The 27,959-nt window shown below is 31.8% G+C and overlaps 2 protein-coding genes across 2 annotated transcripts; both read left to right on the plus strand.

Moving 5' to 3' along the window:
- Window positions 1-6,230: 6,230 nt before the first annotated feature.
- Window positions 6,231-6,647, plus strand: LOC114368354. Its single transcript, XM_028325660.1, has one exon. The coding sequence runs from the start codon at window positions 6,231-6,233 to the stop codon at window positions 6,645-6,647; it is 417 nt and encodes a 138-aa protein (XP_028181461.1).
- Window positions 6,648-19,654: 13,007 nt separating this feature from the next.
- Window positions 19,655-27,470, plus strand: LOC114368050 (mitogen-activated protein kinase kinase kinase YODA-like). Its single transcript, XM_028325388.1, has 12 exons — window positions 19,655-19,941; window positions 20,950-21,712; window positions 22,136-22,873; window positions 22,991-23,078; window positions 23,214-23,276; window positions 23,529-23,689; window positions 23,812-23,887; window positions 24,305-24,364; window positions 24,457-24,564; window positions 24,730-24,975; window positions 25,989-26,080; window positions 26,184-27,470. The coding sequence occupies exons 2-12, from the start codon at window positions 21,162-21,164 to the stop codon at window positions 26,692-26,694; spliced, it is 2,694 nt and encodes an 897-aa protein (XP_028181189.1). The 5' UTR covers window positions 19,655-19,941; window positions 20,950-21,161; the 3' UTR covers window positions 26,695-27,470.
- The last annotated feature ends 489 nt before the right edge of the window (window positions 27,471-27,959 follow it).

The raw sequence follows: 27,959 nt of genomic DNA on the forward strand, positions 1-27,959 counted from the left end.
CAAGAAACATGTTATCTAATTTGCACAGAGCTGGAAGATTGACATAAACATCTGAGTGTGGTCGACAGGTCATGAGTGTTTTGATGTTGGGGAATTGGCAGAATTATGAATAGCTTGTGGAATAAATGAGAGACATCATAAAATGGCTAAAAGAATGGTTAAGGTAGCTTTGCTATGTGTTCAGTATAGACCATATTGAAGACCAATAATGGCTGAAAGAATGGTTACTTTTTTTTATAATATTTCATAGAAATCTGGTCTCTTTACTAGAAAAATTAGGGAAGAAACCACCAGATTATAGAATAGGACACACACTCTACAGAACTTCGACATTGCATATCTCCCAAGCCAAAAGTCCCAAATCTAGAAACATGTTTAACCCAGATTCTATAAACATGTTCTACACAAGTGTTTCTGGAATTGCATACAGAATTGTCTATATAAGACAAAAATGGTGCAATTGGAAATTGATTTAGTGTGAGGCTTTTTCCCTTTTAGGCCATTTCCCAGATACCTTGCATTCATTCATATAAGACAGAACCTACAGTATTATATCTACTAGGTAAAATAAAAAATATATAAATTGTAAAGACAAATGCTTGCACAAAAATTTTTGTAAAGACAGAAAATAAAAAATTGTTAATATCAACATAATTAATCTTCAATCCTTTCAACTCAACTTCCTTAAACAGCATCAACCTAAGTATCAACTATATACCAAGAAACCAGGACCAGACATGAAGTAGATAAAATAAACAAACCCACTGACCCGTTTTGTAGCCCAGTGAACAAGGTATTAGCTGTTAACAACTCGTTGAATACATTCTGCATCTTTCCTGCAACCACCATTACCAAACATCAACAGCAAAACAAGGTTATATCGAACCACGACCTCTGTTCAACACTACAACAACCTTATGTTGACTAAAAGAAGCGTAACCTATCACTAACCTGATTTCTTCGCAGTGAGTCCAATGTCTTTCTTCACGAACTGCCACTCCTTGATTCAAACGAAGTTCGAGTTGTGAAGTTCTTCTATGTCGTGGGGTTCAATGGAAGAAGAAGAGGCTAAGGTACATTGTTGGATTGTCAAACATGCTAGGGTTCAATGTTGAACAAGGAAGAGGGTAGGTTTTGGATCGGAAGAACAATGAACATGGTAGCTAGCGCTTGAATGTGAAATGAGAAGAATGAGCAACGACTCGCAGGTTCTCGATTTGTTGCTTTTTAAAAAAAAATTACGACGTTTGTTTACTAAAATCCATTGTATAACGTATAACATTCTAAGGCAGTTTTCAATAACCGTCTTAGAATGTGCGTCCTAAAATGCAATTTTAATCACAATAATTACAAAAATGTCACCGTACCACTTTCTAAATCGGTTCTCGAAACAACCGTCATAGAAAAGGTGTCGTAAAAAAGCCTTTTTTAGTAGTGAATTAACCCTAATAAGAAAAAAAAACAAGCACAAAAATGAGATTATTACAGTAACCCAAATAAGAGGGCATCATCTCCTTGTGCTCTGGACACGCATTAGGAAGTTGCATTCATTGTTGGTTCATAAAGATAATTTACCTTAAAAATTTAAGAAATAGAATTATGATTGTAATTATTCACATGTTTTTCTTTTTCTTTTCACCATGACTTTCATCACATATCTATTTTTTTCTTTTTTATTATTTATTTTCATCACCTAATTATCATATTTGTGCTTTCTATTTTCTGTCCAAATAATAAATAAATAGAAAAAAATCAGTACTTGCAATCTATCTTGGTTGGATTATTATTTTGAAGTCTAATTAATTATATTAATTTATTACCTATGTGTCTTAAATTTGTATTAACAATTTTTTTTTTGAAAAAATGAATATTTTTTAATTCTTCAAGAATGATATTAATAAATGAAACAAAAACATCAAATTGTATTATAATAAATAACTACAAATTAAATAATTAACCATCGTATTGTATATCACTACAATCAATAATATTTAAATTCACTTTCTTTAATATGTGGTTTTAACATTGCAAAAAAATAATAATATTGCATTCCAAATAATTAATATTTAAATTCCACATGCAAGTTGACTTTATAAAATATGACTACATCAAAGAAATTTAACTCAATTGGTTAAATAGGATAGGTAAGTATTATACATTTTTTAGTGTGTTCAATTCATATCGATCAAACAATCAATATTGGTGCCGCTATCCATCAAGAGTCGAAGCATTGGCTACACTTACTACAGTCAATTGGCCACATCTCAATGTTGCAATATCATAACACTATATTTGAGATTAATTGCAAACATGTAGCTGATTAATTGTATCAATGAAAACAGATCCATGAACAATGAGCTTGGGAAGATATGATCATCAACAACTGCATTAGGAAACTCAATATCGTTTACAAAACTTTTCAGTTAAGTTTGGGTGTAAACAAGTCAATCAAGTTGTCCATAAATTATTAAGGGTTGCTAGATTTCATGTTCATCAATATTGTAATAGTCGTCCCTTTGCTTCTTTAAAATAAAAAAATAAATAAAATAAAATTAAGTCATCAGAACTCATTATATAAAGAAATTTTAACCATGAACAACTTTGTAAAAATATGTCTGGAGGAAGAGCTCTAGAGAGTACAAAAAACGTCATCATTGTTAACGGAGAACACTTGACCGACTACCTAGAGGTAAGAGATGAGTTACTCACGCTTGGAGATTAAAATAAACATGTATAGGGATTCTTAAGGATCAATTTTTTGGTTATTTTGAGTTGTTTTATGAAATTCAATTATGTTTTTATGTTTTAATCCAGATTGACTGTGTTTTCAAATTTGTTGTAAAATTGATGTGTTCCTGTATTGAGTGTGTATTTTAGAAATTTGGATTCTTTATAATTAGCATAAAAATTGTGGGGTAGTGATTTTGTTTATACCAGATATATTAGCCTTTCAATCTTGTTGATTCCTTTTTTTTTTCTTTTTTTTAAATTTTCGACGCTGCATTGTATACACGTACATATATTGACACTTTTATTTCACAAGCTTTATATTTTCTTCTGCGTAAGTGACTTCTCATCATGAAATTCATATGTGCAGTGGTTAATTATTGGATAATTGAATTGACTAAAGTCATTTGAAGAAATTGACTAAAGCTTTATTCACATTGTAATTAGGCATTTGCTTGATGTCCGTGACTTCGTTGAAATATATTTATGATATAGGTATATATGTTTTCCATGTAAATCAATATAAGTATATAAATTTTTTATTTGTTATATATATATATATATATATATATATATAAATTATGTTTATGTTAATATAATTTATATGTATATTTAATATAATTATGTTTAATGTATGTTAATATTTTAATATAGTTATATTATAGTAAAAGTATTTGTAAGTTTCATGAATGGTGCACTTAATAGGCAGTAGCATGGATACAGGAAAAGGATTTATCTTGCCTGACTTATAGCGAGTGACTATTATGTGTGTCCACCAAGTTGAACTATAGTTGGAAAGAGAACGACTTTATGCTAATATTTTAATATATTTATATTAATGTACATCTATGTTAATATTTTAATATATTATGTTAATGCACGTTTATGTTAATATGTATATATTAATTATGTTTACGTTAATATAATTTATGTATATAATTAATATAATTATGTTAGTATTTTTAATGTTACGTTAATTTATTTAGATACATACACTTAATAAGCTTTTAATGTATTTATGTTAATATTTTTAGTACGTTAATTACTTATATATACATATTAATATTTATAATACATTTCTTTCTTATAAATTCATTTAATGTGTTTTTTTTATGCACTGATATATATATATAATATTTATCTAATGATGCGTATATTATTATTGTTATTATTAATTTTATATATATATATATATATATATATATATATATATATATATATATATTTAGTATCGCATGTAATTGTATAGTGGTGTGTTATATATATTTGATACATGTAAATATATGTGTAAGTCTTGAAGTTAAATGTGTATTATTATTATTATTATTATTATTATTATTATTATTATTATTATATGCTTATCTAATTGTTAAGTATATTTGTAATTAGTTAAATTGTGAGATGCTAAATTGTAGACATGAAATATTGTTGTAAACGAATGTGTGATTAATACTTGATGTGATATTATTTATGTTGTAAGTTGTGAATTATATAATAACCCGACTGATGTTTACCTTGAGAAAAGTTTTTATCCACAATGTTAAAGGGAAAGTGTAGGATTCCTAGTTAGGATCATGAAGGGTTAAACTGTAGCGCAACGTGTTAAATTTGTTTGAAACATAAGTGTGAGGTCGTGGGTATTGTATAATTCATGAACAGTGTTTGCATGTAAAAATTATTTTAAGGGTTGGATCTGAATCATGAAGGTGAGGCCCAAACGGATTCTTCGGAGTCTAGACCTTGGGAGTAAAGACACTCGGTTTGAGTGCTTCTTTAAACCTATGTTGATCCCATGTGGTTAGAGCATTCTCGTAAAACAGAGTAACCCTAACTGGTCACCTTATGATTTTACTTAGTGAGAGTGACCTGACATACTCATTATACGATGTGTCTTATTATGTACTATTGAGTGCCCTAGTGTGGTTTTTCATTGACATGGTACCACATTGCATATAGGCTTGAGTCTTAGTATAATTGTTGCATAATGCCTGTGAATTGTTTATTATGAAATCGGTGAGTGTTGTTATGCCTTGATTGAGTGTGTGATTCATGGGTAATGTGATGGGTGATTGAAATATGAAATTTAAAAGATAAAGTGGTGAAATAACGTGGATTAAATTAAGTTGAGTTATGTTATAAATAGTTGTATAATGTATTTTTGCTTATGCTTTTATTTATCCGTATTTTATTTAGAAATGTGATAACTCACTCCCGGTGTGTGTTTATGTTTGGGCTGATTGCCATTTTATTTCAGGCGATCCAGCATATGATGAATTCCATGCTGGAGATGGAGAGACTTAACCTATGATAGGGATATGCTCTGATAAATGTGACATCATGGCATAGGATTTTACTTCATATGTTATAATTTTGTGAATGATATAATTGTGTTATGTTTTCTATTTTAGTTTTTTTTTTATTTATTCGAAATGGGCAGCCTTGTTTTGAGTCGGGATAACTTTATCTTTTATTCAAACAAGTTCTACTATAATTTCACTAAGTGGATGTGAACCTTTTACCCTTTTGAATTGTTTTAAATTAAATGTGTTTTAAAAAAAATTTAATTAATTTTGCAAGGTTTTCTTTCCTTTTATTATTATGTGTTTAAAAACTTTTAAATTAATTCTGTATGATTTTATTTCCTTTTATTATTTATTTATATTTGTGAGGGTAGAGGGTGTCACATTTAGTGGTATCAGAGCAGGTTGGACCTTTCGGCCATGTGTGTTATGAGCTTTTTGTGTTTCCTTGTGTACTATGATGTGTTGTGTGTTTTGTTCATAAGTGTACTCTATTGTGTTGGTATATTTTTCAAAGTTTTTGCTTCTTGCGTGACATAGGAAGTAATGGTTGTGAGAAATGAGTGGGAACAACGTCTTACTGAGGCCCTGAACAACTTGGCGCTAGTTATGGCCAATCAGGAAGGCGATGGAGGAGCAGTTGTGTACCATGGGTTAGATCGCTTTCAGAGGAATAACCCACCTACCTTCAAGGGGGGTTATGACCCTAAGGGTGCTGAGGCTTGGCTGAGGGAGATTGAGAAGATCTTCCGGGTGACGGAGTGTCAAGACCAGCAGAAGGTGTTGTTTGCTACTCACATGCTGGCAGATGAGGTGAAGTATTGGTGGGAGAACACTCACTCACGTTTGGAGGGAGCAGGTGGTTCTATTGTCCCATGGGGGACGCTCAGACAGACTTTTCTGGAGAAGTATTTTCCAGAAGACGTGAAGAACAAGAAGGAGATGGAGTTCCTCGAGCTGAAATAGGGGAGCATGCAGTGGCAGAGTATGCAACTAGGTTTGAGAACTTGGTAAGGTATTTTCCTCATTATCGGGGGGAAGCTGGGGAGAGGTTCCAATGTGTGAAATTTGTCAATGGCCTCCGACCAGAAGTAAAGATGATGGTGAATTGTCACAGTATTCACAACTTTGCACAACAGACCAACATATGTAGGATCATTGACAAGGATCGGCGGAAGAAGGTCGCATTTTACAGGAACGTCAATGCTAGTGAAGAAGCTAGTGACCCACAATCATGTTAAGCCATATTCTACCCCTCTTGGGCATTATGGCCACCGCTTTGGGGGACAGAGGACTAGTGAAGGACTTCAACCAGCTGGTGGGAGTTCTCAACCAGTTAACAGGGTGTCTCAGCCTGCTGGTAGAGGTGGTGGTGGTGGTGGTGCTCCTACTATTGTTTCTACACCACTCAGGTGTGGGAAGTGTGGTCAACTTGGGCATATTGCTCGTGAGTGGACAAATAGAGAGGTGACTTGCTTTAACTGCCAAGGTAAGGTCCACCTCAGTACCAGTTGCCCACATCTGAGGAAGGAGAAGAGGAGTGGAAGTTTGAATAACCAGAGTGGACGACTGAGGACCACAGGGAGAGTGTTTGCTCTTAGTGGTGCTGATGCCGCATAGTTTGATGACCTCATCCAAGGTATGTGTTTCATAAGTCAAGTTTCCTTGGTTGTATTGTATGATTCAGGTGCGATGCATTCGTTTATTTCTCGGTCTGTGTTGAAAAACTTGTCTTGCTTGTGTCTTCTTTGATATTTGACTTGATTGTAAATACACCTTCCAGTGGGTCTGTTTTAACTTCTGATGTGTGCTTACAATGTCCTGTCTTAATTTCTAATAGATAGTTTCTAATTGATTTTGTTGTTTTATCTTTAAGTCATATTGATGTTATTCTTGGTATGGACTGGTTATCTTCCAATCACGTCTTATTAAATTGTTTTGAGAAATATTTTGTCTTTCCTGAGTCTGGTGTGAGTGAAGGTGATATGTTTTTGTCTGCTAATCAAGTTGAGGCATCTTTGAGGGAGGATGCATAGATATACATGATCTTAGCTAGTATGAGCACCAAGACCAAAACCCCTATGAGTGATATACCATTGGTAAGAGAGTTTCCAGAGGTGTTTGAGGAGGTGTCTGGATTATCACCTGAGAGAGAGGTCGAGTTCTCTGTAGACCTAATACCCGGTACTGGACCTATATCCATAGCACATTATAGGATGTCCCCTGTAGAGTTGAGTGAGCTTAAGAAACAGTTAGAGGAGCTCTTAGAGAAACAGTTTGTGAGGCCTAGTGTGTCACCCTAGGGAACGCCGGTGTTGTTAGTTAAGAAGAAGGATGGGACTATGAGGCTATGTGTAGACTATTGTCAGCTGAATAAAGTGATGATTAAGAATAGATATCCTTTGCCTAAGATAAATAACCTGATGAACCAATTAGTAGGGGCTTGTGTGTTCAGTAAGATAGATCTCAGATCAGATTACCACCAGATTAGAGTGAACCCTGAGGATATTCCGAATACTGCCTTTAAGACCTGTTACGACCAGTATGAGTACTTGGTTATGCCTTTTGGTGTGACCAACACCCCTGATGTGTTCATGGATTACATGAATAGGATCTTTCACCCCAACCTAGATAGTTTTGTAGTGGTCTTCATAGATGATATCTTGGTATATTCTAAGTCTAGAGAGGAACATGAGGAGCATTTGAGAGTTGTGTTGCAAACCCTCAAGGACAACAGATTGTATACTAAGTTGTCCGAGTGTGAATTTTGGCTAGAGGAGGTGAGCTTCCTAGGGCACGTTATATCCAGGGGAGGGATAGCAGTAGATCCTTCTAAGGTAGAGGCGGTGATGAGTTGGGAAAGTCCTAAGTCAGTGTTTGAGATTAGGAGTTTCCTTGGTTTAGCAGGATACTACCCCAGATTCATAGAGCGTTTTTCTAAGCTAGTCTTACCTTTGACTAAGCTTACTCGTAAGGGTCAAGTTTTTGTGTGGGATGCTCAGTGTGAGAGTAGTTTCCGTACCCTTAAGGAAAGGTTGACCACTGCACTAGTTTTAGTGTTACCTGACCCGAACGAACCCTTTGTGGTTTACTATGATGCATCCAAGATGGGTTTGGGTGGAGTGCTTATGCAGCGGGGACAGGTAGTGGCCTATGCTTCTCGGCAGCTCAAGATTCATGAAAGGAATTATCCCACGCACGATCTCGAGTTAGCAGTCGTAGTTTTTGCTCTTAAGCTTTGGAGGCATTACCTTTATGTATCTAAATTTGAGGTGTTTAGTGACCATAAGAGCCTTAGATATTTGTTTGATCAAAGGGAGCTTAACATGAGGTAGAGAAGATGGTTAGAGTTCCTTAAGGATTATGATTTTGAGCTTAGCTATCACCTAGGTAAAGCCAATGTAGTAGTTGATGCCTTGAGTAGGAAATCCCTTTAGATATCTGCTTTGATGGTTAGAGAGTTAGACCTCTTAGAGCAGTTTAGAGACATGAGTTTGGCATGTCATAGTTGCAGGGAGGGAGAGAGTAGTTTTAGAGTGAGGCTTGATGGAGTCTTGAGATTCCAGGATAAGGTATGTGTTCCTAGTGTATCGAAGTTTAGGAGAGTGGTCTTGGAAGAGGGCCACAAAAGTAGTCTGAGTATCCACCTGGGAGCAACTAAGATGTACCAGTTCCTTAGGCAGATGTTTTGATGGCCAGGTATGAAGAGAGAGGTTAATGAGTTTGTCCTTGCATGCCTAGTGTGTCAGAAAGCTAAGATAGAACACCAAAAGCCTTCAGGGAAGTTGCAACCTTTAGAAATACCTGATTGGAAGTGGGATAACATCTCTATGGATTTTGTGGTAGGGTTGCCTAGGACCCCCAAAGGTTTAGATTTCATTTGGGTTATTGTAGACAGGTTGACAAAATCTGCTCACTTCATCCCAATTAACATCAGATATTCCTTAGAGAGGTTGACTAGCTTGTACGTCAGTGAGATAGTTAGACTGCACAATGTTCCTTCTAGCATAGTCTTTGATAGAGATCCCAGATTTACCTCTAGATTTTGGGAGAGTCTTCATAAATCCTTGGGGACCAAGCTTAGGTTGAGTTCTGCTTACCACCCACAGACTGACGGTCAGACCGAGTGCACCATCCAATCCTTAAAGGACCTTTTGAAAGCCTGTGTGTTAGAGCAGAGGGGTAGCTAGGATAGTTTCTTACCCTTGATAGAATTTACATACAACAATAGTTTTCACTCCAGTATAAGTATGGCACCTTACAAGGCATTGTATGGTAGGAGATGTAGGACACCTCCATGTCTGGTAGATCCCGGTGAGAGCATTGCCTTAGGACTAGAGGTGGTTCAGTAGACCACTGAAAAGATCAAGTTGATCCAAGAGAGGATGAGAGCAACCCAAAGTAGGCAGAAGAGCTACCATGGTAGGAGAAGAAAGGACCTTCAACTTGCTGTAGGTGATCATGTATTCTTGAGAGTCAATCCGTGGACTAGGGTTGGCAGGGCGTTGAAGTCTCGTAAGCTCACACCTAGATTCATTGGTCCCTTTTGAAATCCTAAAGCATGTTGGCCCAATTGCGTATCAAGTGGCCTTGCCACCATCTCTCTCAAATCTCCATAGTGTCTTCCATATCTCTCAGCTCAGAAAATATGTTCATGATCCGTTACACGTGATCGAGTTGGACAACATCCAAGTGAAAGAGAACTTGACATATGAAACACTACCACTGAGGATCGACGACCGTATGGTCAAGCAACTAAGGGGGAAGGAGATTCCCTTGGTCAAAGTGGTATGGAAGAGTGCTTCGGGCGAGGATGCCACTTGGAAACTAGAGGGTCAGATGCGTGACAGTCATCCCTTTGCTTCTTTTAAATAAATAAAATAAAATTAGGTCATTAGAACTCACTATATAAGGAACTTTAACCATGAGCAGCTTTATAAAAACATTTTTGTTCCTTTTTCTTTGACTCTCAAGAACCCTAACAGAGCAATCGGAGGAGGAGCTCTAGAGAACACTAGAAACGTCATCATTGCTAACGGAGAACGCTTGAGCGACTACCTCGAGGTAAGGGATGAGTTACTCAGCTTGGGGATTAGAATGAATATGTGTAGGGATTCCTAGAGATCAATTTTTGGGTTATTTTTGGTTGTTTTATGAAATTCAATTATGTTTTTAGGTTTTAATTGTGGATTGACTATGTTTAATGGACCAATTGGTGTTCCAATGCGAATTTGTTGTAAAATTGATGTGTTCATGTGTTGAGTGTGTACCTTAGGAATTTGGATTCTTTATAATTAGCATAAAAATTGTGTGGTAGTGATTTTGTTTATACCAGATATATTGGTCTTTCAGTCTTGTTGATTTCTTTTTTTTTTTTTATTTTAAATTTTCGATGTTGTAGTGTATACATGTGCACGTATTGACACTTTTATTTCACAAGCTTTATATTTTCTTTTGTGTACGTGACTTCTCATCATGAAATTCATATGTGCAGGGGTTATTGGATAATTGAATTGACTAAAGTCATTTGAAGAAATTGACTAAAGCTTTATTCACATTGTAACTAGGCATTTGCTTGATGTCCGCGACTTCGTTGAAATATGTTTAAGATATAGGTATATATGTTTTTCATGTAAATCAATATAAGTATATAAATTTTTTATTTGTTATATATATTATATTTATTTAATGATATATTTGATATTATTGTTATTATTTTATATATATATATATATATATATATATATATATATATATATAAAATTTCAATTTATGTTAATATTTTAATATATGATGTTAATGTACATTGACGTTAATATAAATATATATATATATATATATATATATATATTAATTGTGTTTATGTTAATATAATTTATATGTATAATTAATATAATTGTTAGTATTTTTAATGTTATATATATATATATATATATATATATTTAATATATATTAATGTACGTTAATATTTTAATATAGTTATATTATAGTAAAAGTATTTGTAAGTTTCATGAATGATGTATTTAATAGAGAGCCGCAAGGACACGGAGAAAGCATTTATCTTGCCTGACTTATAGCGAGTGACTATTATACATATCCATCAAGTTGAATTATAGTTGAAAAGGGAACGGCTTTATGTTAATATTTTAATATATTTATATTAATGTACATTTATATTAATATGTATATATTAATTATGTTTACGTTAACATAATTTATGTATATAATTAATATAATTATGTTAGTGTTTTTAATGTTACGTTAATATATTTATATACATACACTTAATAAGTTTTTAATGTATTTATGTTAATATTTTTAGTACGTTAATTACTTATTTATACATATTAATATTCATAATACATTTGATTTCTTATAAATTCACTTAATGTGTTTTTTTTATGCACTGATACACATATAATATTTATAATATTTATCTAATGATGCATATATTATTATTGTTATTATTATTATTATTATATATAAATTTAGTATTGGATGTAATTGTATATTGGTATGTTATATATATTTGATACATGTAAATATATTTGTAAGTCTTGAAGTTAGATGTGTTTTATTATTATTATTATATATGCTTATCTAATTGTTAAGCATATTTTGTAATTAGTTAAATTGTAGATATGAAATATGGTTGTAAATGAATGTGCGATTAATACTTGATGTGATAATATTTATGTTGTGAGTTGTAAATTATATAATAATTCGATTGGTGTTTACCTTGAGAAAAGTTTTTATGCGTAGTGTTAAAAGGAAAATATAGGATTGGACCTGAATCATGAAGGTGAGGCCCAAACGGATTCTTCGGAGTCTAGGTCTTGAGAGTAAAGACACTCGATTTGAGTGTTCCTTTAAGCCTATGTTGATCCCATGTGGTTGGAGTATTCTCGCAAAACAAAGTGATCATGACTGGTCACCTTATGATTTTACTTAGTGGGAGTGATCTGGCGTACCCATTGTGTGGTGTGCCTTGTTATGTACTACTTAGCGCCCTAGTGTGATTTTTCACTGACATAGTACCATATTGCATATAGGTTTGAATCTTAGTATAATTGTTGCATAATGCTTGTGAATTATTTATTATGAAATCGGTGAGTGTTGTTATGCCTTGATTGAGTGTGTGATTCATGGGTAATGTGATGAGTGATTGAAATATGAAATTTAAATGATAAAGTGGTGAAATAACGTGGATTGAATTAAGTTGAGTTATGTTATAAATAGTTGTATAATGTATTTTTGCTTATGCTTTTATTTATTCATATTTTATTTAGAAATGTGATAACTCATTCTCGGTGTGTGTTTATGTTTGGGCTGATTGCCATTTTATTTCAGGTGAACCAACATATGATGAGTTTCATGCTGGAGATGGAGAGACTTAACCTGTGATAAGGATATCCTCTGATAAATGTGACATCGGGGCATATGATTTTACTTCATATGTTATAATTATGTGAATAATATAATTGTGTTATGTTTTCTGTTTTAGTTTTTTTATTTTATTTTTTCGAAATGTGCATCCTTGTTTTGAACCGGGATAACTTTATCTTTTATTCAAACAAGATCTACTATGATTTCAGTAAGTGAACGTGAACCTTTTATCCTTTTGAATTATTTTAAATTAAATGTGTTTTTTAAAAAAATTAATTAATTCAACAGGTTCTCTTTCCTTTTATTATTATGTGTTTAAAAACTTTTAAATTAATTCTTTATGATTTTATTTCCTTTTATTATTTATTTATATTTGTAAGGATAGAGGGTGTCAATTTATTCTAACTTGTATTCACTCTAATTATCATTTTGGATGAAATAATATAAGTCTTTTAGTAAAAAAAATATATATGTGGTTTAATTCATTAATGGTGTGCATGACATTTGCCACATTTTTTCCTAGAGGGCTTTTATCTTTTTTATTTTTTAATTAAACATGTAATTAATACATTTTTAAGTGAACATGACAATGTATTATCATTATTATCGTTATAATGCATATTTATGGTAATTATTAATATAAAATCGTCATTATAAACCAAAGAGTTGATCATAATAAAAAATATTTCATAAAATATAATAAAATAATTATCTATTATATAAATCAAAATTCATTTAAAATTAAATAATTTAACTTGTTAAGTTAATCATAATATACATTTATTATAATCACCTTAATTACTATAATCAATAAAATTTAAACAAAAATTAATAATAAATATGGTGATGTTACATATCATTTACTTATGTGGTAAAACATTCTTTTACAATAATAATATAATATATATCATATAATTTGAATTCTAATATGTTTTATTTTTCTTAATGATATAAAACAGCATATTAAATGAGAATATCATTCCCTATCAGAAACAAAAATTATAAATCTAGATTACTAAGTTGTATTTATATTTTTAATAAAACATAAAATTATATTTAAATGATGAAGATTAAAAGAAAAATTCACATTTTGATTATACGACAATTAACTAACTTTCAAAACTATAGCTGTCATATTTTTTAAAATGAAAATTATTGTCGATACACCGGTGTGTATATATATACATAAAGAGTTTTTTTGTCCGTAATTGTAATGGCATGACATTGCATTGAATTTGAACATAGGAAGTAGATACGTCCATGGTTATGACTTATGTGTAGGGCATTGGACCCCACAATTATATATATGTTATTGTGCCTTTGTCACATTGCTTAATTCTTTATTATTTCAATTTGCACATATACTCAATTCTTGATATTATTTTGTGTCTCTTTTCGCAATCAAACTCCTGCTCTCATAATCATGTATCCAAGATTAAGTAGAGCATATGCACTCATCCTTGTTTAACTATACCTATGTCATACCCTAAATTTTCTATCTTGATGGAAAGTGTCTCCTTTCCTCCTTCAACATTATTGCAATGTCTGTTTATTATAGACTTATAAATTTAATTATAATGAGGAGTGAATTTGTTATAAACTAATTTTATAATTTAAATCAATTAACACGAAATTATTTTAATTTAATCATTATTTTTGAGTTTAAATTCTAGACATTTAGTTATGTTAAATGTTTTAAAAAAATTTACTATCTATAATAATTCTACCCATCAACTTTAGTAGGATTGTCTCATAAGATAAAATACATATTACTAAAATAAAAATATGAAGAAAAAATCATAATAAAATTAAACACTATAAATATTGATTTTGTAAGAGAAAGTAACATCTTTCTTTTTTTTTTCCCCCCGTTTTGCATCCAAACTCAACAGAACAACTTCACATGATTGTGTGACAAATTTAAGGAACAAAATGGCACCAATTTTAGGCACATTTGACGCCTCAATTGAATTCGAAGCAAACATCATGTAAGATTGTATCATCATGTACTAGAGCATGGAAGATTGCTTGCGTAACACCCTTAAATTCACAACGTCTATCGATAGTGGAATTTCCATATGCAGCATTACTAACATTAACCTTGAATAACCTATGGTGGTTTCTAACCTTGATACAGCAAAAATAGCATGCCCTTGATTGAGGTAATGTGTCCTCTTGCTAAAGCTAGTATACTTCTAACTTCTTTCAATTCGGTTCAATAAAATTATAGATAGCTAATTAAACAGCTAAGTGCAAAATTTCTCATTATCTCATTCTTTAAGCTTTTACGTAGCAAATATGCCAAATCCATATGATATATCTTCTACAAGTAACCTTTCTTAACTTGGAATTGGAAGCTTCATTAGAAATTGCCCATTTGTATAACAACTCACTCTCTCAAGATTTGGTCCCAAAAATCTTGGATTTCCAAGTTCCAAATGATAAACAGATATAGTAAACACACTAATGACTATATATATATATATATATATGAAAAAAAAACACCACCATATCATTCATGGTAGCCAGAGGAATGCCTCAAATTAATGATTTCAGCATGTGATAGGAAAACGTTTCTAACGGGGAACTCTTTCCACTCTGAATTTTTCCATGAACCAGCAAACTTTTTATATTTATCTTGGTGAAAGGAATTCGAACTTTGAAGCTTTACGTTTGGAAATTAAAAAGAGAAAATAAAGAAGAATAGACACAAATGAAAAGAGCTAAGAGAGATATATTAAGAGATAGAGTAAATTGTAGTACTCTCTTAGAAGAGATGTGAGTATTATTATACTATCATCATCTGTTGTGTTAAAATATACAAATTTAGTTTATTTAAATTAATAAAAAATTATAGAAACTTAACATTGTTAAAAAAAATCAACTTTTAAAATATGAATGCGAGTATTATAGGATCCTCTGTTAAAATATAGAATAAATGACACATTGTTTCCTAAGAAATGAGAGTGTTACAATTATCTCTTCTTATAGTAAAATAAAATGTATAGTTTACTCCATTTAATTTAATACCACTAATAAATGTTCTTTAAAAGAGTTTAAAAAATATTTTAATTAAAAATACTAAAATAAATAAGCATTATTTTTTTTTTCAATAATTACATTTTATTTATTAATACATTTTTAATATGTAGAGATTCATTTAAAAAGTTTTTTTAAGAGACTCATTTAAAAAGTTATATATTTAATATCATATATTATCATTAAATTAATTAAATTTAATAAATATATTTAATTTAGAAAAAGTAGGATATGTATTAATTATGTAAATAATTTTTACATTATTATCCAATTAGAAACCATCAAATATAATATAAGCGGATTGATTTTGATAATAACTATAGATAAGATCATACTCATTAAACTTTTACACTAAATGATCTTAAAAGTAATACCAAAGATAATTTTCTAATTCACTGACAATATAAAAACTTTTATAATATCATACTAAAATCATTAAAATTTATATTTAATAAATGTAATTTTTTATATTATTATTAAAAATAGTGGTATATATTATATTTAATAATATAATAACTAATGCTATAAAATATCATTTATTTATATATTTATATAAATATTATATTAATAGCATTAATTTAATACTACCTTAATACTTGGGTGTTAATTTTATTTTACTTACATCTATATAAAGATTAGATTTTAAGAAAAAAATGATAAATATTAAATTTTAAAAATTATTTTTGGTTTAATTTCATTCCTCACTCTAAACGAAAGTATGTAAACAAACTATAGCTTAAATATTTTTTAAGGTAATTTCCGTTAATGCACTCCTTATAAGACGAACATACACTCACGAATGTTTTTACTTTAATTTGTTAAAAGGGACGGCAACAGAGCTGTCCATTCTCTTGCTTCTTTAGCTTTCGATATTATTGAACAGTACTAAGCAGAAGAGGTGTCTCATCAATTGGACCTCATCATTCAGAATGATGTATCTAGTTTTGTTTCCGATGATTAATAGAAACCCAGACTTTTCATAAAAAATCCTAAAAAAAAGTGGACACATGTTAACAAACTTCATAATTAATTGCTAATGTGCACATTTATCTTTTAGAAAATTACATCTTGAGTGTATTTTAAGATGATAGATTATAATTTTGTTTAGAAGATAATCATAAATTACTCTCTGATCATATCTACTTCTCTTTGGTGTGCTTTGGTCGTCAGAACCTGACTGTTTCTGGCTGTTTTTCATCTGCACGGTTCATTTTTGTTGTCATTTTCTTCTAATTGTTGGCACTGTTTTCAGTCCATTTATCACAAATGTGGCTGGCTCATTATAAAAATAATAAAAAAAGGAGTCATACGCAGATTCTATCTACTCAAACAAGTACCTATTGTTTTGGCTTGAAGTCCTTCCTCAAAAGTAGTGCTTAGTTTGGTATGGTTTTGAATGTCACCAAAGTCCACCACTCTCCTATCTGCTTGCAAAGTCCCATTTTTGTGATTATTAATACCAATATGCTTCCAATTAATTATATAATTGATCTTTTAATTATATTTTAAGGATCTCTCAATTATTTAAAATTTTAATTAAGTCATTTAATTATTTAAAACACTATAATTATATCCTTTTTATAATGAAATATATAAATTTTTATATTTTTTAATAATTGAGGAATCTAGTTGAACTTTTTTAAAATTAATTAAAATATTTGATTGAATTTTTTAATAATTGATGTATCTAATTAAACTTTTTAAAATAATTAAAATAACTCATTGAACATTTTAATAATTGAGTAACCCAATTAAATTGTTAATTATAATTAAAAGAAAACTTATATAATTAAGTCTTATGCCTATTGCTAAGAATTAGCAGGAGGATATGATCCTAAAGAGAAACTAGGCCAGGGGTGGAGCTAAATTATTTAAGTTGGGGTGGCCAAATTAAAGAAGATTTTTTTTTGTATTTTTATTATTTTTAATTTTTTAAATATTTATCAATCATTACTTTATAAATTTATAATTAAAATATTTAAGGTCACATGCCAGACAATTTTATAAATACGATTGGTTAAAAAAAGTAAATCAAAGTTTTAAATTTTGTAGACACTTACTCACATGTTTTACATATTAAAACATGTTTGCTTAATTTAAAAAGTAATTCTAGTTTAACTAATAACATCACAATTAAAAAATATTTGCAAGCCGCACTACAATACATGTATACTTAAAAAAAACTTATTTCTTCGTATCTCAAGAGATTTCAAGCATAAAATTACTATTTTAAGTAACAATTTAATGCATTATTGTTCTTATTGTTTTCCTCTTCATATATATATATTTATTTATATTATTATATTGTAAATTTTTGTTTATAAAAAACATAGCCGTGAGAGATTTATCATATACAATTACAATATTGAGCAAACTTTCATAAATTCTTTTATCTATTCTAAAAGAAAGTCCAATATAGACACTAGACTACTATACTATAGAATGACAAAACGTCTTTAAAATAGTCAAACAAAATGTTAGAAGTTAATGAAAAAATGTTAGAAATTACTTAAAAAAACTTATTGATTAAATAGTCAAATAATTTTTTTAGTCAGTAAAATAAGCTACAAGCTAGTTAAAATGACTTTTTACTATATTCAATAAAATTAAAATGAAAAATTAGTTAGAAGTTAAAAAATTAGGTGAAAGCTAAAAAAATTAACTTATTAAATTATAAATATTCGATAAAATAACTAAAAAATATAAAATGACATAAAACAAACAAAATGTTTTATTTAAAAAATATTAAAAAATTTGATAAATATAATAAAGATTAAAATAAAAGAAAAAAAGCTAGAAGTCAATGTTTAAAAAAACTAATTGAAACGTTGTTAAACATAATTATTTGTAAAGTTCAAGATGACATTAATTATTTTTTTGTCAATTATACTTTTTTTTACTTAAACTTTTTTTGTCAATTATACACTTTCTTTTTACTTAACCTTTAATTAATTTATACATGCGTAGAGTATAAATGAAAAAAAATTAAATAAAAAATCTCACAATTATTTTATTAAAATAAGAAAATTGGTTATATTTTTTGGTTTCTATTTAGAAACCTCGAAAGACAAACAAAAATAAACACAGAGTATAAGAAATATATTAGCCTTTTCAAATAAATTAATTGCTAATTTTTTTATATTTTTATTTTATTCTAAAGTTTATTAATGAGATAATCACACATTTTTAATGAAAATGAATACATGTACTGAACTACTGACAATATAAGTTATATTTATTAGTTAAAAAATTATCCCTTAAAATATGTAATACTAAGTAATTTCATTAAATACAACCACTTATTTTAATTATTTAATTTTATGGATATTTCTGAAACAAAATTTAAATTTGTGATATTATTAATTAACATTAATTAATTTAATTATTTTTAGGGTCTTATGAGTTAAATGTTTGTTTATTATATTTAGGATCGAAGATAAGGAGTTTTAGAGAGTATGATTTTTTTTACTGCATTAGAGAGTATTTTTTTTTGGTAGAAAGACCGCATTAGAGAGAATGATTAAAAGCTTATAGATCTAAAAAAAAAAGCTTATAGATTATTTCCGTTTGTTTCCTTATTTTATCCTCAACAGTTGATTAATTTAAATTTATAATTATTGTAAATTATTTTATATCAATTGTTTTGTAATTTTATTATAAAAAACTAATTATTTTAGTTAATTCAAACAAAAAAATACCTTAAAAATATTTTTTTATCCAATATATCTAAATATAAAACTTATTTTACTCCAAAAATTAAATCACTAATAAATTATTAAAATAATTTCCAAAAATAATTCCATCCAATATTATACTACTTATTATTTTACCATTAAACTTGTGCTAGTAACCTTCAAGGTAAGGCTAAATTTCCCTAAAAAAAAAAAAATCCTTCAAGGTAAGGTTCCATCATTCAATGTCCATATCTCTTGAGTAACCTCACGTTACAAATAACTACCTAGCAATGTCTATGTTCGTAATAATAAAAACAATGATAAAAAAGTGTAACCCAAGAATCTCTTCCGAAATAATCTCCCATACATTATAATATTTGTAGTGTTGTGCCTTTGTAATAATTTTCCAACAGCAAAAAATGTAATAAACACAATGTAATAATTAGGTTCATAATTTTTAATTATATTGTGTGCAATTTGTTAATTAAATAATAATTATTAACTATTAAGAATCAACGCTCAAGAGACCCTCTTCTTCGATGTCTTAGCACGGAGAAAAACACACACTCTCTCTCCCTCTTCTTCCGTACGCGATCTCTTTCACTATCTTCCAATTCCCAATTTTTCACCACACACTACTGCAAATCCTTCTCCATTTTCTCGCATTTTGGGTTTCTAGGTTTTTTTCCCTTTGGGGGGTTCTGAGTGATTCAGAAAAAAAAATATTTTTCCCCCTTTTTTTTTGCGTACTCAGATTTGAGCTGAATATCACAGTGTGGGGTTGAACTCAGATTCACGGTGTGGAACAATTCGAAGTAAGTTTCTACCTTTATTGCATTTTTGGGTTTGTTCTAATTTCAGTGAACGATGGTCAAGTCGGTTTGATTTGGCTGTTTTTTTTAGTGTTCAGTGTTCTGTGTTGGTGGATGAGTGGATCTGTGTTTTGATGTGATTGTTTTTAACAATGGGGTAGTGGTTTCACTTGGGGTTATGAGAAATTTTGGTGTAGTAAAGGGTGTGAAGTTCAAAGTTTGATTTTTTTTTTTCTACTTTTTAACTGGGGTTGGGAATCTGGGTATTGGAACACACAAAAAGTAATCTATACATGGAGATTAGTTTGATTGGGAGATGGGTTTCTAATGTTTTGAGTATCTGTGTGCAAATTTTTGTGGTTTTAATATTTTCATATGCACTGTTTTTCTTTTATTTTTTTAGGTTAGAACTTTGCAGTTGGGATATATTAAAATTTGTTTTTGGAAGTTGCAAAATAAGGAGTTTGAGCTGATGTGAAATAGTGGATGCTATTGTCTTACTAATGCTTTCAAGTTTTGGGGAGTTTAAGAATCTATATACAAGAGTTGTACAGTAAATGATGTCACATTGCATTAGTTTATGTTGATTGGGATTAAGAAGGTGAGAGGTGTTTACACTTTACTGTACTGCACCTCACTGTAGTAGGTTTTTGGCTTGGGATTCTGGGGCCCAAGGGTTAGCTGATGGAATTGTTGATTTTTATTATTCTTAGTTAATACTAAGTCGTGATGGATTGGGTGTATGATGTTTCTCTTACCGTACTCTGTTTGACCAACTTATTGAAAAAGGTAGATAACTAGTTGTAGCATAAACTAGTGAATTGTTGAATTGTTAGCGTATGCTATTATTGCATCTTTCTGCAATATACCGTTTAGGATGGTATTGTCATAGGCTTACTGGTTAAGAATAGATGCACATGTAGAAAATTTGGATACAGTATATATGCATAAGGTTGTGACAAACATGCATCTTTTATAGCGGTTGAATGTACGTGATGTTCTCTGTTGCAGGGTTTTAGCAGCCATTTTCAGTCTCTAATTTCTGTCTCTGACTCTGAAGTACTGCTTTTGGAATTATTGGATTCTTCATTTGGTGAGGATTTTGGAAGGATCATAGTGCTTATAAACTCCACCTACTAATGTGAAATGATAGACATTTCGAACTATTAACGGGATTTGTTTAAGCAACTTGTTTGCCACATTGCAATATATAAAATACAAATATGCCTTCATGGTGGGGGAAATCATCGTCAACCAAGAAGAAAGCAAATAAGGAAAGTTTTATCAATGCATTTCACCGAAAATTTAAAATCCCATCCGAAGGTAAACCAAACAGTAGATCCGGAGGATCTCGTAGACATAGCAATGACTCAATTTCGGAGAAAGGGGCTCAGTCTCCTCCTGAATCAAGATCTCCTTCGCCTTCCAAAGTGGGAAGGTGTCAAAGCTTTGTTGATAGGCCTCATGCCCAGCCACTACCACTTCCTGGCCTGCACCCATCAAATATAAGCCGAGCAGATTCTGAAATTAGTATACCATCATCTAGAGCAAGACATGAAAAGGGCTCCAAACCATCATTGTTTCTTCCACTACCAAAACCGGTGTGCATCCGTGGTAGGTTGAACCCTGCTGATTTGGATGGAGATTTGGTCACTGCTTCAGTCTCTAGTGAGAGCTCTGCTGATAGTGATGAACCAGTGGACTCTCGCAATCGTAGTCCTTTGGCAACTGACTGTGAAACTGGGACTAGAACTGCTGCAGGCAGTCCCTCCAGGTATACTCTACAAGAATTCATGATAATGTGCTTCAGGATTGCATATTTTGTTGCATATGCATGCCTAGGTTAAGTGTTGTTAGAGAATAGAGATGTAATTGTGTATATAAAACCATTAGTGTGCCTTCACCTAAAAGCTTAAGCTTTTAGGATAGTTGGTTCCTGGCATGGTATCAAAGCCTCTCAGTTCAATATTTGCTGTTCCCATTCTTTAAAAAGTAGAATTTCAGCACATGGTAGGTGGACCAGTGCATTATCCACATCATGGGCTCTTATCCAAGGGTGTGTATTAGAGATATAATGTGAAATCATTCATGTATCTTCACCTAAATTTTAAGCTTTTGAGATAGTTGGTTCGTGACATTTATGATTACTTGCAAATAATTTACTTTACTCATTTTGGATGTTGGCCTTTTCATGAAGCTTGATGGTCAAGGATCAATCAACTACTGTTTCCCAAATAAACTCAAGGGAAGCTAAAAAACCGGCAAACATTCTTGGTAATCATACGTCTTCTACTTCACCAAAACGTAGGCCCTTAAGCAACCATGTTACGAATCTGCAGATTCCTCCTCATGGTGCCTTCTGCAGTGCACCTGACAGTTCAAGATCAAGTCCATCAAGAAGTCCATTGAGATCATTTGGCACAGAACAGGTGTTGAACTCTGCTTTTTGGGCCGGAAAGCCATATCCAGAGGTCAATTTTGGTGGATCTGGCCACTGCTCAAGTCCTGGTTCTGGTCACAATTCTGGGCATAATTCAATGGGAGGGGACATGTCAGGGCAGTTATTTTGGCAACCTAGCAGGGGTAGCCCAGAGTATTCCCCCGTACCTAGTCCCAGAATGACTAGCCCAGGTCCAAGCTCTAGAATTCAGAGTGGAGCTGTTACACCTATTCATCCAAGAGCTGGGGGAACACCCAATGAATCACAAACAGGAAGGGTTGATGATGTAAAACCACAGAGTCATCGTTTACCCCTTCCTCCCTTAGCAGTTACCAATACTTTGCCTTTCTCTCATTCAAATTCTGCAGCAACTTCTCCATCTATGCCAAGAAGTCCTGGAAGAGCAGATAATCCAATTAGCCCTGGATCACGTTGGAAAAAAGGAAAGCTGCTTGGCAGAGGCACATTTGGACATGTCTATGTTGGCTTTAATAAGTATGTGCTTGTGACCAAAAGTTCTTGATTATATTATGAAGAAATCTTTTTTATACTTTTAAATCCATTAGTTTATACATCTTATAAATTGTTTGGTTAAAATGTTGTCCTGTGTAGGGAAAGTGGTGAAATGTGTGCTATGAAAGAGGTAACTCTGTTTTCAGATGATGCCAAATCTAAAGAAAGTGCTAAGCAATTAATGCAGGTAAATTGATTTCCTTTTTGACCTTTGAAATTTTTTGTGGGGCTGAATAATCCTCATTCTTTGTGCAAAATGCTAGTATCTATTTCTGTTTCAAATTTAGTGTAGCTTTCAAATCTAACTCCTAGATTCTGGCAGGAAATTACCTTGTTGAGCCGGTTACGACATCCAAATATAGTGCAGTATTATGGTTCCGAAACAGTAAGCTCTCCATTTCCTGTTTCTTTCTCATTCTCATGTTTTTATTAGCTGTTTGTGAGTGATCATGATTTATTTTGGGATTTATCTGCAGACTGCCAATTTCTAATGCTTGCATGATCAAATAGTTACAAGATTATTAGTTGCTGGTGGTTTACATTTTTTCTTGTCATCACTCATCATAATATTAGAAACTTGTTTACAGTATTTTTCTTCAGTCTACTTATAGAAACTGCTGAATCATCCCTTAAACAGGTAGGCGACAAGCTTTACATATATCTGGAGTATGTTGCTGGAGGCTCCATATATAAACTTCTTCAAGAATATGGACAATTTGGTGAACTAGCTATTCGTAGTTTTACTCAACAAATTTTGTCAGGACTTGCTTATTTACATGCTAAAAATACTGTCCACAGGTAAACAGAGTCACTTGTTCATTTTTAAAACCTTAAATTTTACTGCTGCCTCATAATGATTAATTTTTTATACTCCAGAGTCCTGATATATATCTATCACTTACATTGCATTTCTTGTAAAGGGACATCAAAGGAGCAAATATACTGGTAGATACTAATGGCCGGGTTAAGTTGGCAGACTTTGGCATGGCAAAGCATGTAAGCTTGGAGATAAAAGTTTGCTTTTATGCTAATTGTAGGATATGAAAATTGGTTTCTGTTGCTTAGTGAAATTATGAATAAAGGTTTGAAAATAACTAATTCACAGACTCAAGGGAGTTGCTATTTCCAATTCAGTGGGGTTTATTCATGTTCCTTTCTCATTTTTCTCCTTCCTTTTTGGAGGATATCTTTCATGTCCCAACTCAACCAGTTTATCATGTATGACTTCAATTCGAAAAAAGATCACCATGAATCCAAAAGACAAATGGCGACATTAGGTTCTTTTGGTTTTATTGAGTTCATGAGATATTGTTTTCCTGCATAACTGCCATTTGATATTGCATCTGGTATAAATAATCGTAAGGTTGCATGATCTATCCTGTTTCCCCAAATATTAATTTGCATATTTTGCAGATAACAGGGCAATCATGTCCATTATCATTCAAGGGAAGCCCCTATTGGATGGCTCCTGAGGTTGTAATATTTTCTCTGTTACTTTCAGTTCTTTATAGATTCAATTACATATTGGTTTTGTGACTTGATAGCTTTGCATTCTGATTTTTCAGGTTATAAAAAACTCTAATGGTTGCAACCTAGCTGTTGATATATGGAGCCTTGGATGCACAGTTTTGGAAATGGCTACAACTAAACCTCCTTGGAGTCAGTATGAAGGGGTTCGTAAATTATATCAATATATTGGAATTTGAAACTTGTAGTTAGTTTTTTCTTTTTTCCTATTATTTATGTGGTTTGTTCTTTTCATTTATAAAGTGCTGATGCTATTTCTTGTATTAATTTATGCCCTGACTTGATGTATTATTGTCTTTGCATGTTAACAGGTTGCTGCCATGTTCAAGATTGGTAATAGCAAGGAACTCCCAACAATCCCAGATCATCTCTCTTGTGAAGGAAAGGATTTTGTTAGGAAATGCCTACAACGTAATCCACACAATCGCCCTTCAGCCAGTGAATTATTGGACCACCCTTTTGTAAAATATGCTGCACCTTTAGAAAGACCTATTCTGGGTCCTGAGTCTCCTTCAGACCCAGCAGTATCAGGGATCACACAAGGAGCTACAACTTCGGTGGGGAAGTTATTTCAAACATAAATCTTATAAAAAGTTGTGTCTATTTCTATATTCTTAGTGTGAAGTGGGATAGCCTGTTTGTCTTGCATTGCATATCATGCTTTTATGTCAAATATTCGCACTCCCTCATGGCCTTATTCATCCTGCAAATGATAGGAATAAATTAGGAAGCCATCTGCTCTGGTACATGAAAATGTCATGAGAATTTTGTGCAATTCATGCATTCAAATTCCTTTTGATTGATGAACCATTTTTCTGGCTATGTATTTTGTATAGACTACAGCATTAGAATCCGTTCTCTTGGAAAGACAAACTATTGAATCTATTGGAGACCATAATATTGGGGAACAAAGGCATGATATTTATTCTCATCCCTTGTCCATATATGTTGCCATAGAAATTTTTACATATTTTTCTTAGGCAGCATGAAGGATGCAGACGGAATGGGAAAGGACACTAGCTTGAGCCAGATACAATGTTGAGGGATTTAGAACAGATGAAAGGTTCTCTAGGTTTAGAACCCCCTCAGCTCTGAAATCCACTGGATTACAAAGAAATTTCTAATATTTATCGATGAAAAATAATTTCTAAACCATTTTACAGATAATGGCCTTTATATAGACATGATACAACTTGATTGACTCTTCTAGGACTTCCCTATTCATATTGTAATTTACCATAATAATTACCTTTATTTTCTGAAATAAGTTTTCATAAAATCCAAAAAACAAATTCCTAGAAAAAATACTGAAATATTCAAAGTGAAACATCACTAAAATATAATTGACCTTTGTCCTGCATCGATGAATTTTCTGTTTTGATATCATGACTGGCTGTATAAAACTGATCTTTGAAGTTTTTTTTTTTTTCCAGTATCTTTCAATTCTAAGATACTGGAAAATTTTGCCTGCATAATGGAATGATCTTTGAAGTTATTTTTCTTTTATTGTTTCTCCTCTACCCTCTTGTAATTATTATGGAAATTTAATTCATCTGTGATAAATTTCCAGGGCATTGGACAAGGAAGGAATCCATCTAAGTTGGATTCAGATCGACTTTCTCTTCATTCTTCTAGGTTTTTGAAAACTAATCCTCATGCAAGGTCTGTTTCTTTTTTTCTTTCTCTTTCTCTCTCTCTCACACACACACACACAAGGTTGCTGACACTGCCAATGGAGGTCTGAAATTAATTCATTTTTCTCCAGTGAAATCCATATTCCAAGGAATATATCTTGCCCTGTCTCACCCATTGGAAGCCCACTTTTGAGGCCAAGATCGCCACAACACATGAATGGGCGAATGTCTCCCTCCCCTATATCTAGCCCTCGGACTGCTTCTGGTGCATCCACACCTCTCAATGGTGGTAGTGGTGCCATTCCATTTAGTAATCACTTAGTTTACATTCAAGAGGGTCTTGGAAGCTTGCCAAAGTCTTCAAATGGTGTCTACGTTAGTGTCCCTGCTGCTCATCATGACTTGAATATTGACATTTTTCGAGGAATGCAACAGACATCTCACATTACATCAGAACTGGTTCCAAGTGAAAGTGATGTTTTGGGGAAGCAGTTTGCACGGTCTCCTCATAATGAGCCGTATGATGTTCAATCAGTCTTGGCTGACCGTGTTTGCCGGCAGCTGCTGGGGGATAATGTGAAAATTAACCCATCCCTTGATCTAAGTCCCAACTCTTTGCTCAGCCGGGCTAATGGTTTATGACATGGAGCATTTTCCTTGGCCCACTTTTTGAGCAAGTCTTCGATGTTCGTCAGAATGATCCATTTATTGTTCTATTTGCTGAGGAAGTAATTGTAAAATAAGGAGCCAAAGCATAGGAGAATCAATGTAATAAATTTTGATCTAAGAATATAGGAGCTGGGGCATATAATTCCATTTTGCATGGCTTCAGGCTCAGGCTAGTGGAGTTCAGAACCTTTCATTGGAAGTGCCAAACTAAGCCTTAGGATGAAACTTCCTGACATTTGATTTGTCTATATCAACTGAAGGCTGCAAAAAGAGGAGCTTATGTTTGTATGTAGAATTTTCAAGATGCTGGCAGCATCAGTGCATGATGAGTAGGGAGCTTGGATTTCTCTCTGGTGCCTAAGATATGAGAAATGGTAGGATTAATGTTAATATTAACTCAAGGAATGAGTTTTTCTAATCATATGTATGCAGTTCCTTCAGTTAAAGAATTCATGCAATGACAACTGTATCTTTTAGAACATCATATAGATGCCAAAACAAAAAATGAAATTGGTACAAAATTTAGTTTCTAGACTATTTTTTGGGAGGTGATATTGCTGTACAGAATATGGGAGACTGTATTGTGATTCTGCTTTTATTGATGGGAAGCTAAGGATTTGTGGAACCTATACATCTCTTGATTGCATGCTCAGATGTATTCTGTCATTATATACCCCTTCTACTGGATTTATTTTGTACATTATCATTTGAAGTAAAAAATTGAAGATAATGATTTGTGATCCTCTCAAGTGGTTTATACAGTGCTTATCTGGTGGGGTCAACCTTTCCATTATTTATTGTTTTTTCCTAGAGTAATTCATGCATGAGTACAATGCTTATAGGCACAATCAATCGAAATGACAAGATGTATTAAAATGAACATAAAGTCTGTTGAAATTTGTGTTGAAATTATTTTATTAGCTTGAACTTTCGATTGGTTTATCTATATCTATTGTATTCATGCAAGAATTTTTCCTATAAAACACTTAAGGCTCTTGGCAACTCCCCACAAAGGTAGTTGAGACTTGGGACATTAAGCAGTTTGCTGTGGCAGGTTGGTCTCCAGAATATATCTTCTGTTAAGCCATTATATATTAAGCTACTGGTGAGGGGGTTGGATGATTTGGATGAAGTTAGATTATTCTTTTAAAGGTTTAAATATATTTTATTTCTAAAAATGACTATTTTGTCAAAATAAAATTTTATGTCGTATAATTCCTTAAAATTGAAAATTTTGT

The sequence above is a fragment of the Glycine soja genome, chromosome 9 (genome assembly GCF_004193775.1).
Source record: "Glycine soja cultivar W05 chromosome 9, ASM419377v2, whole genome shotgun sequence".
NCBI lineage: Eukaryota > Viridiplantae > Streptophyta > Magnoliopsida > Fabales > Fabaceae > Glycine > Glycine soja.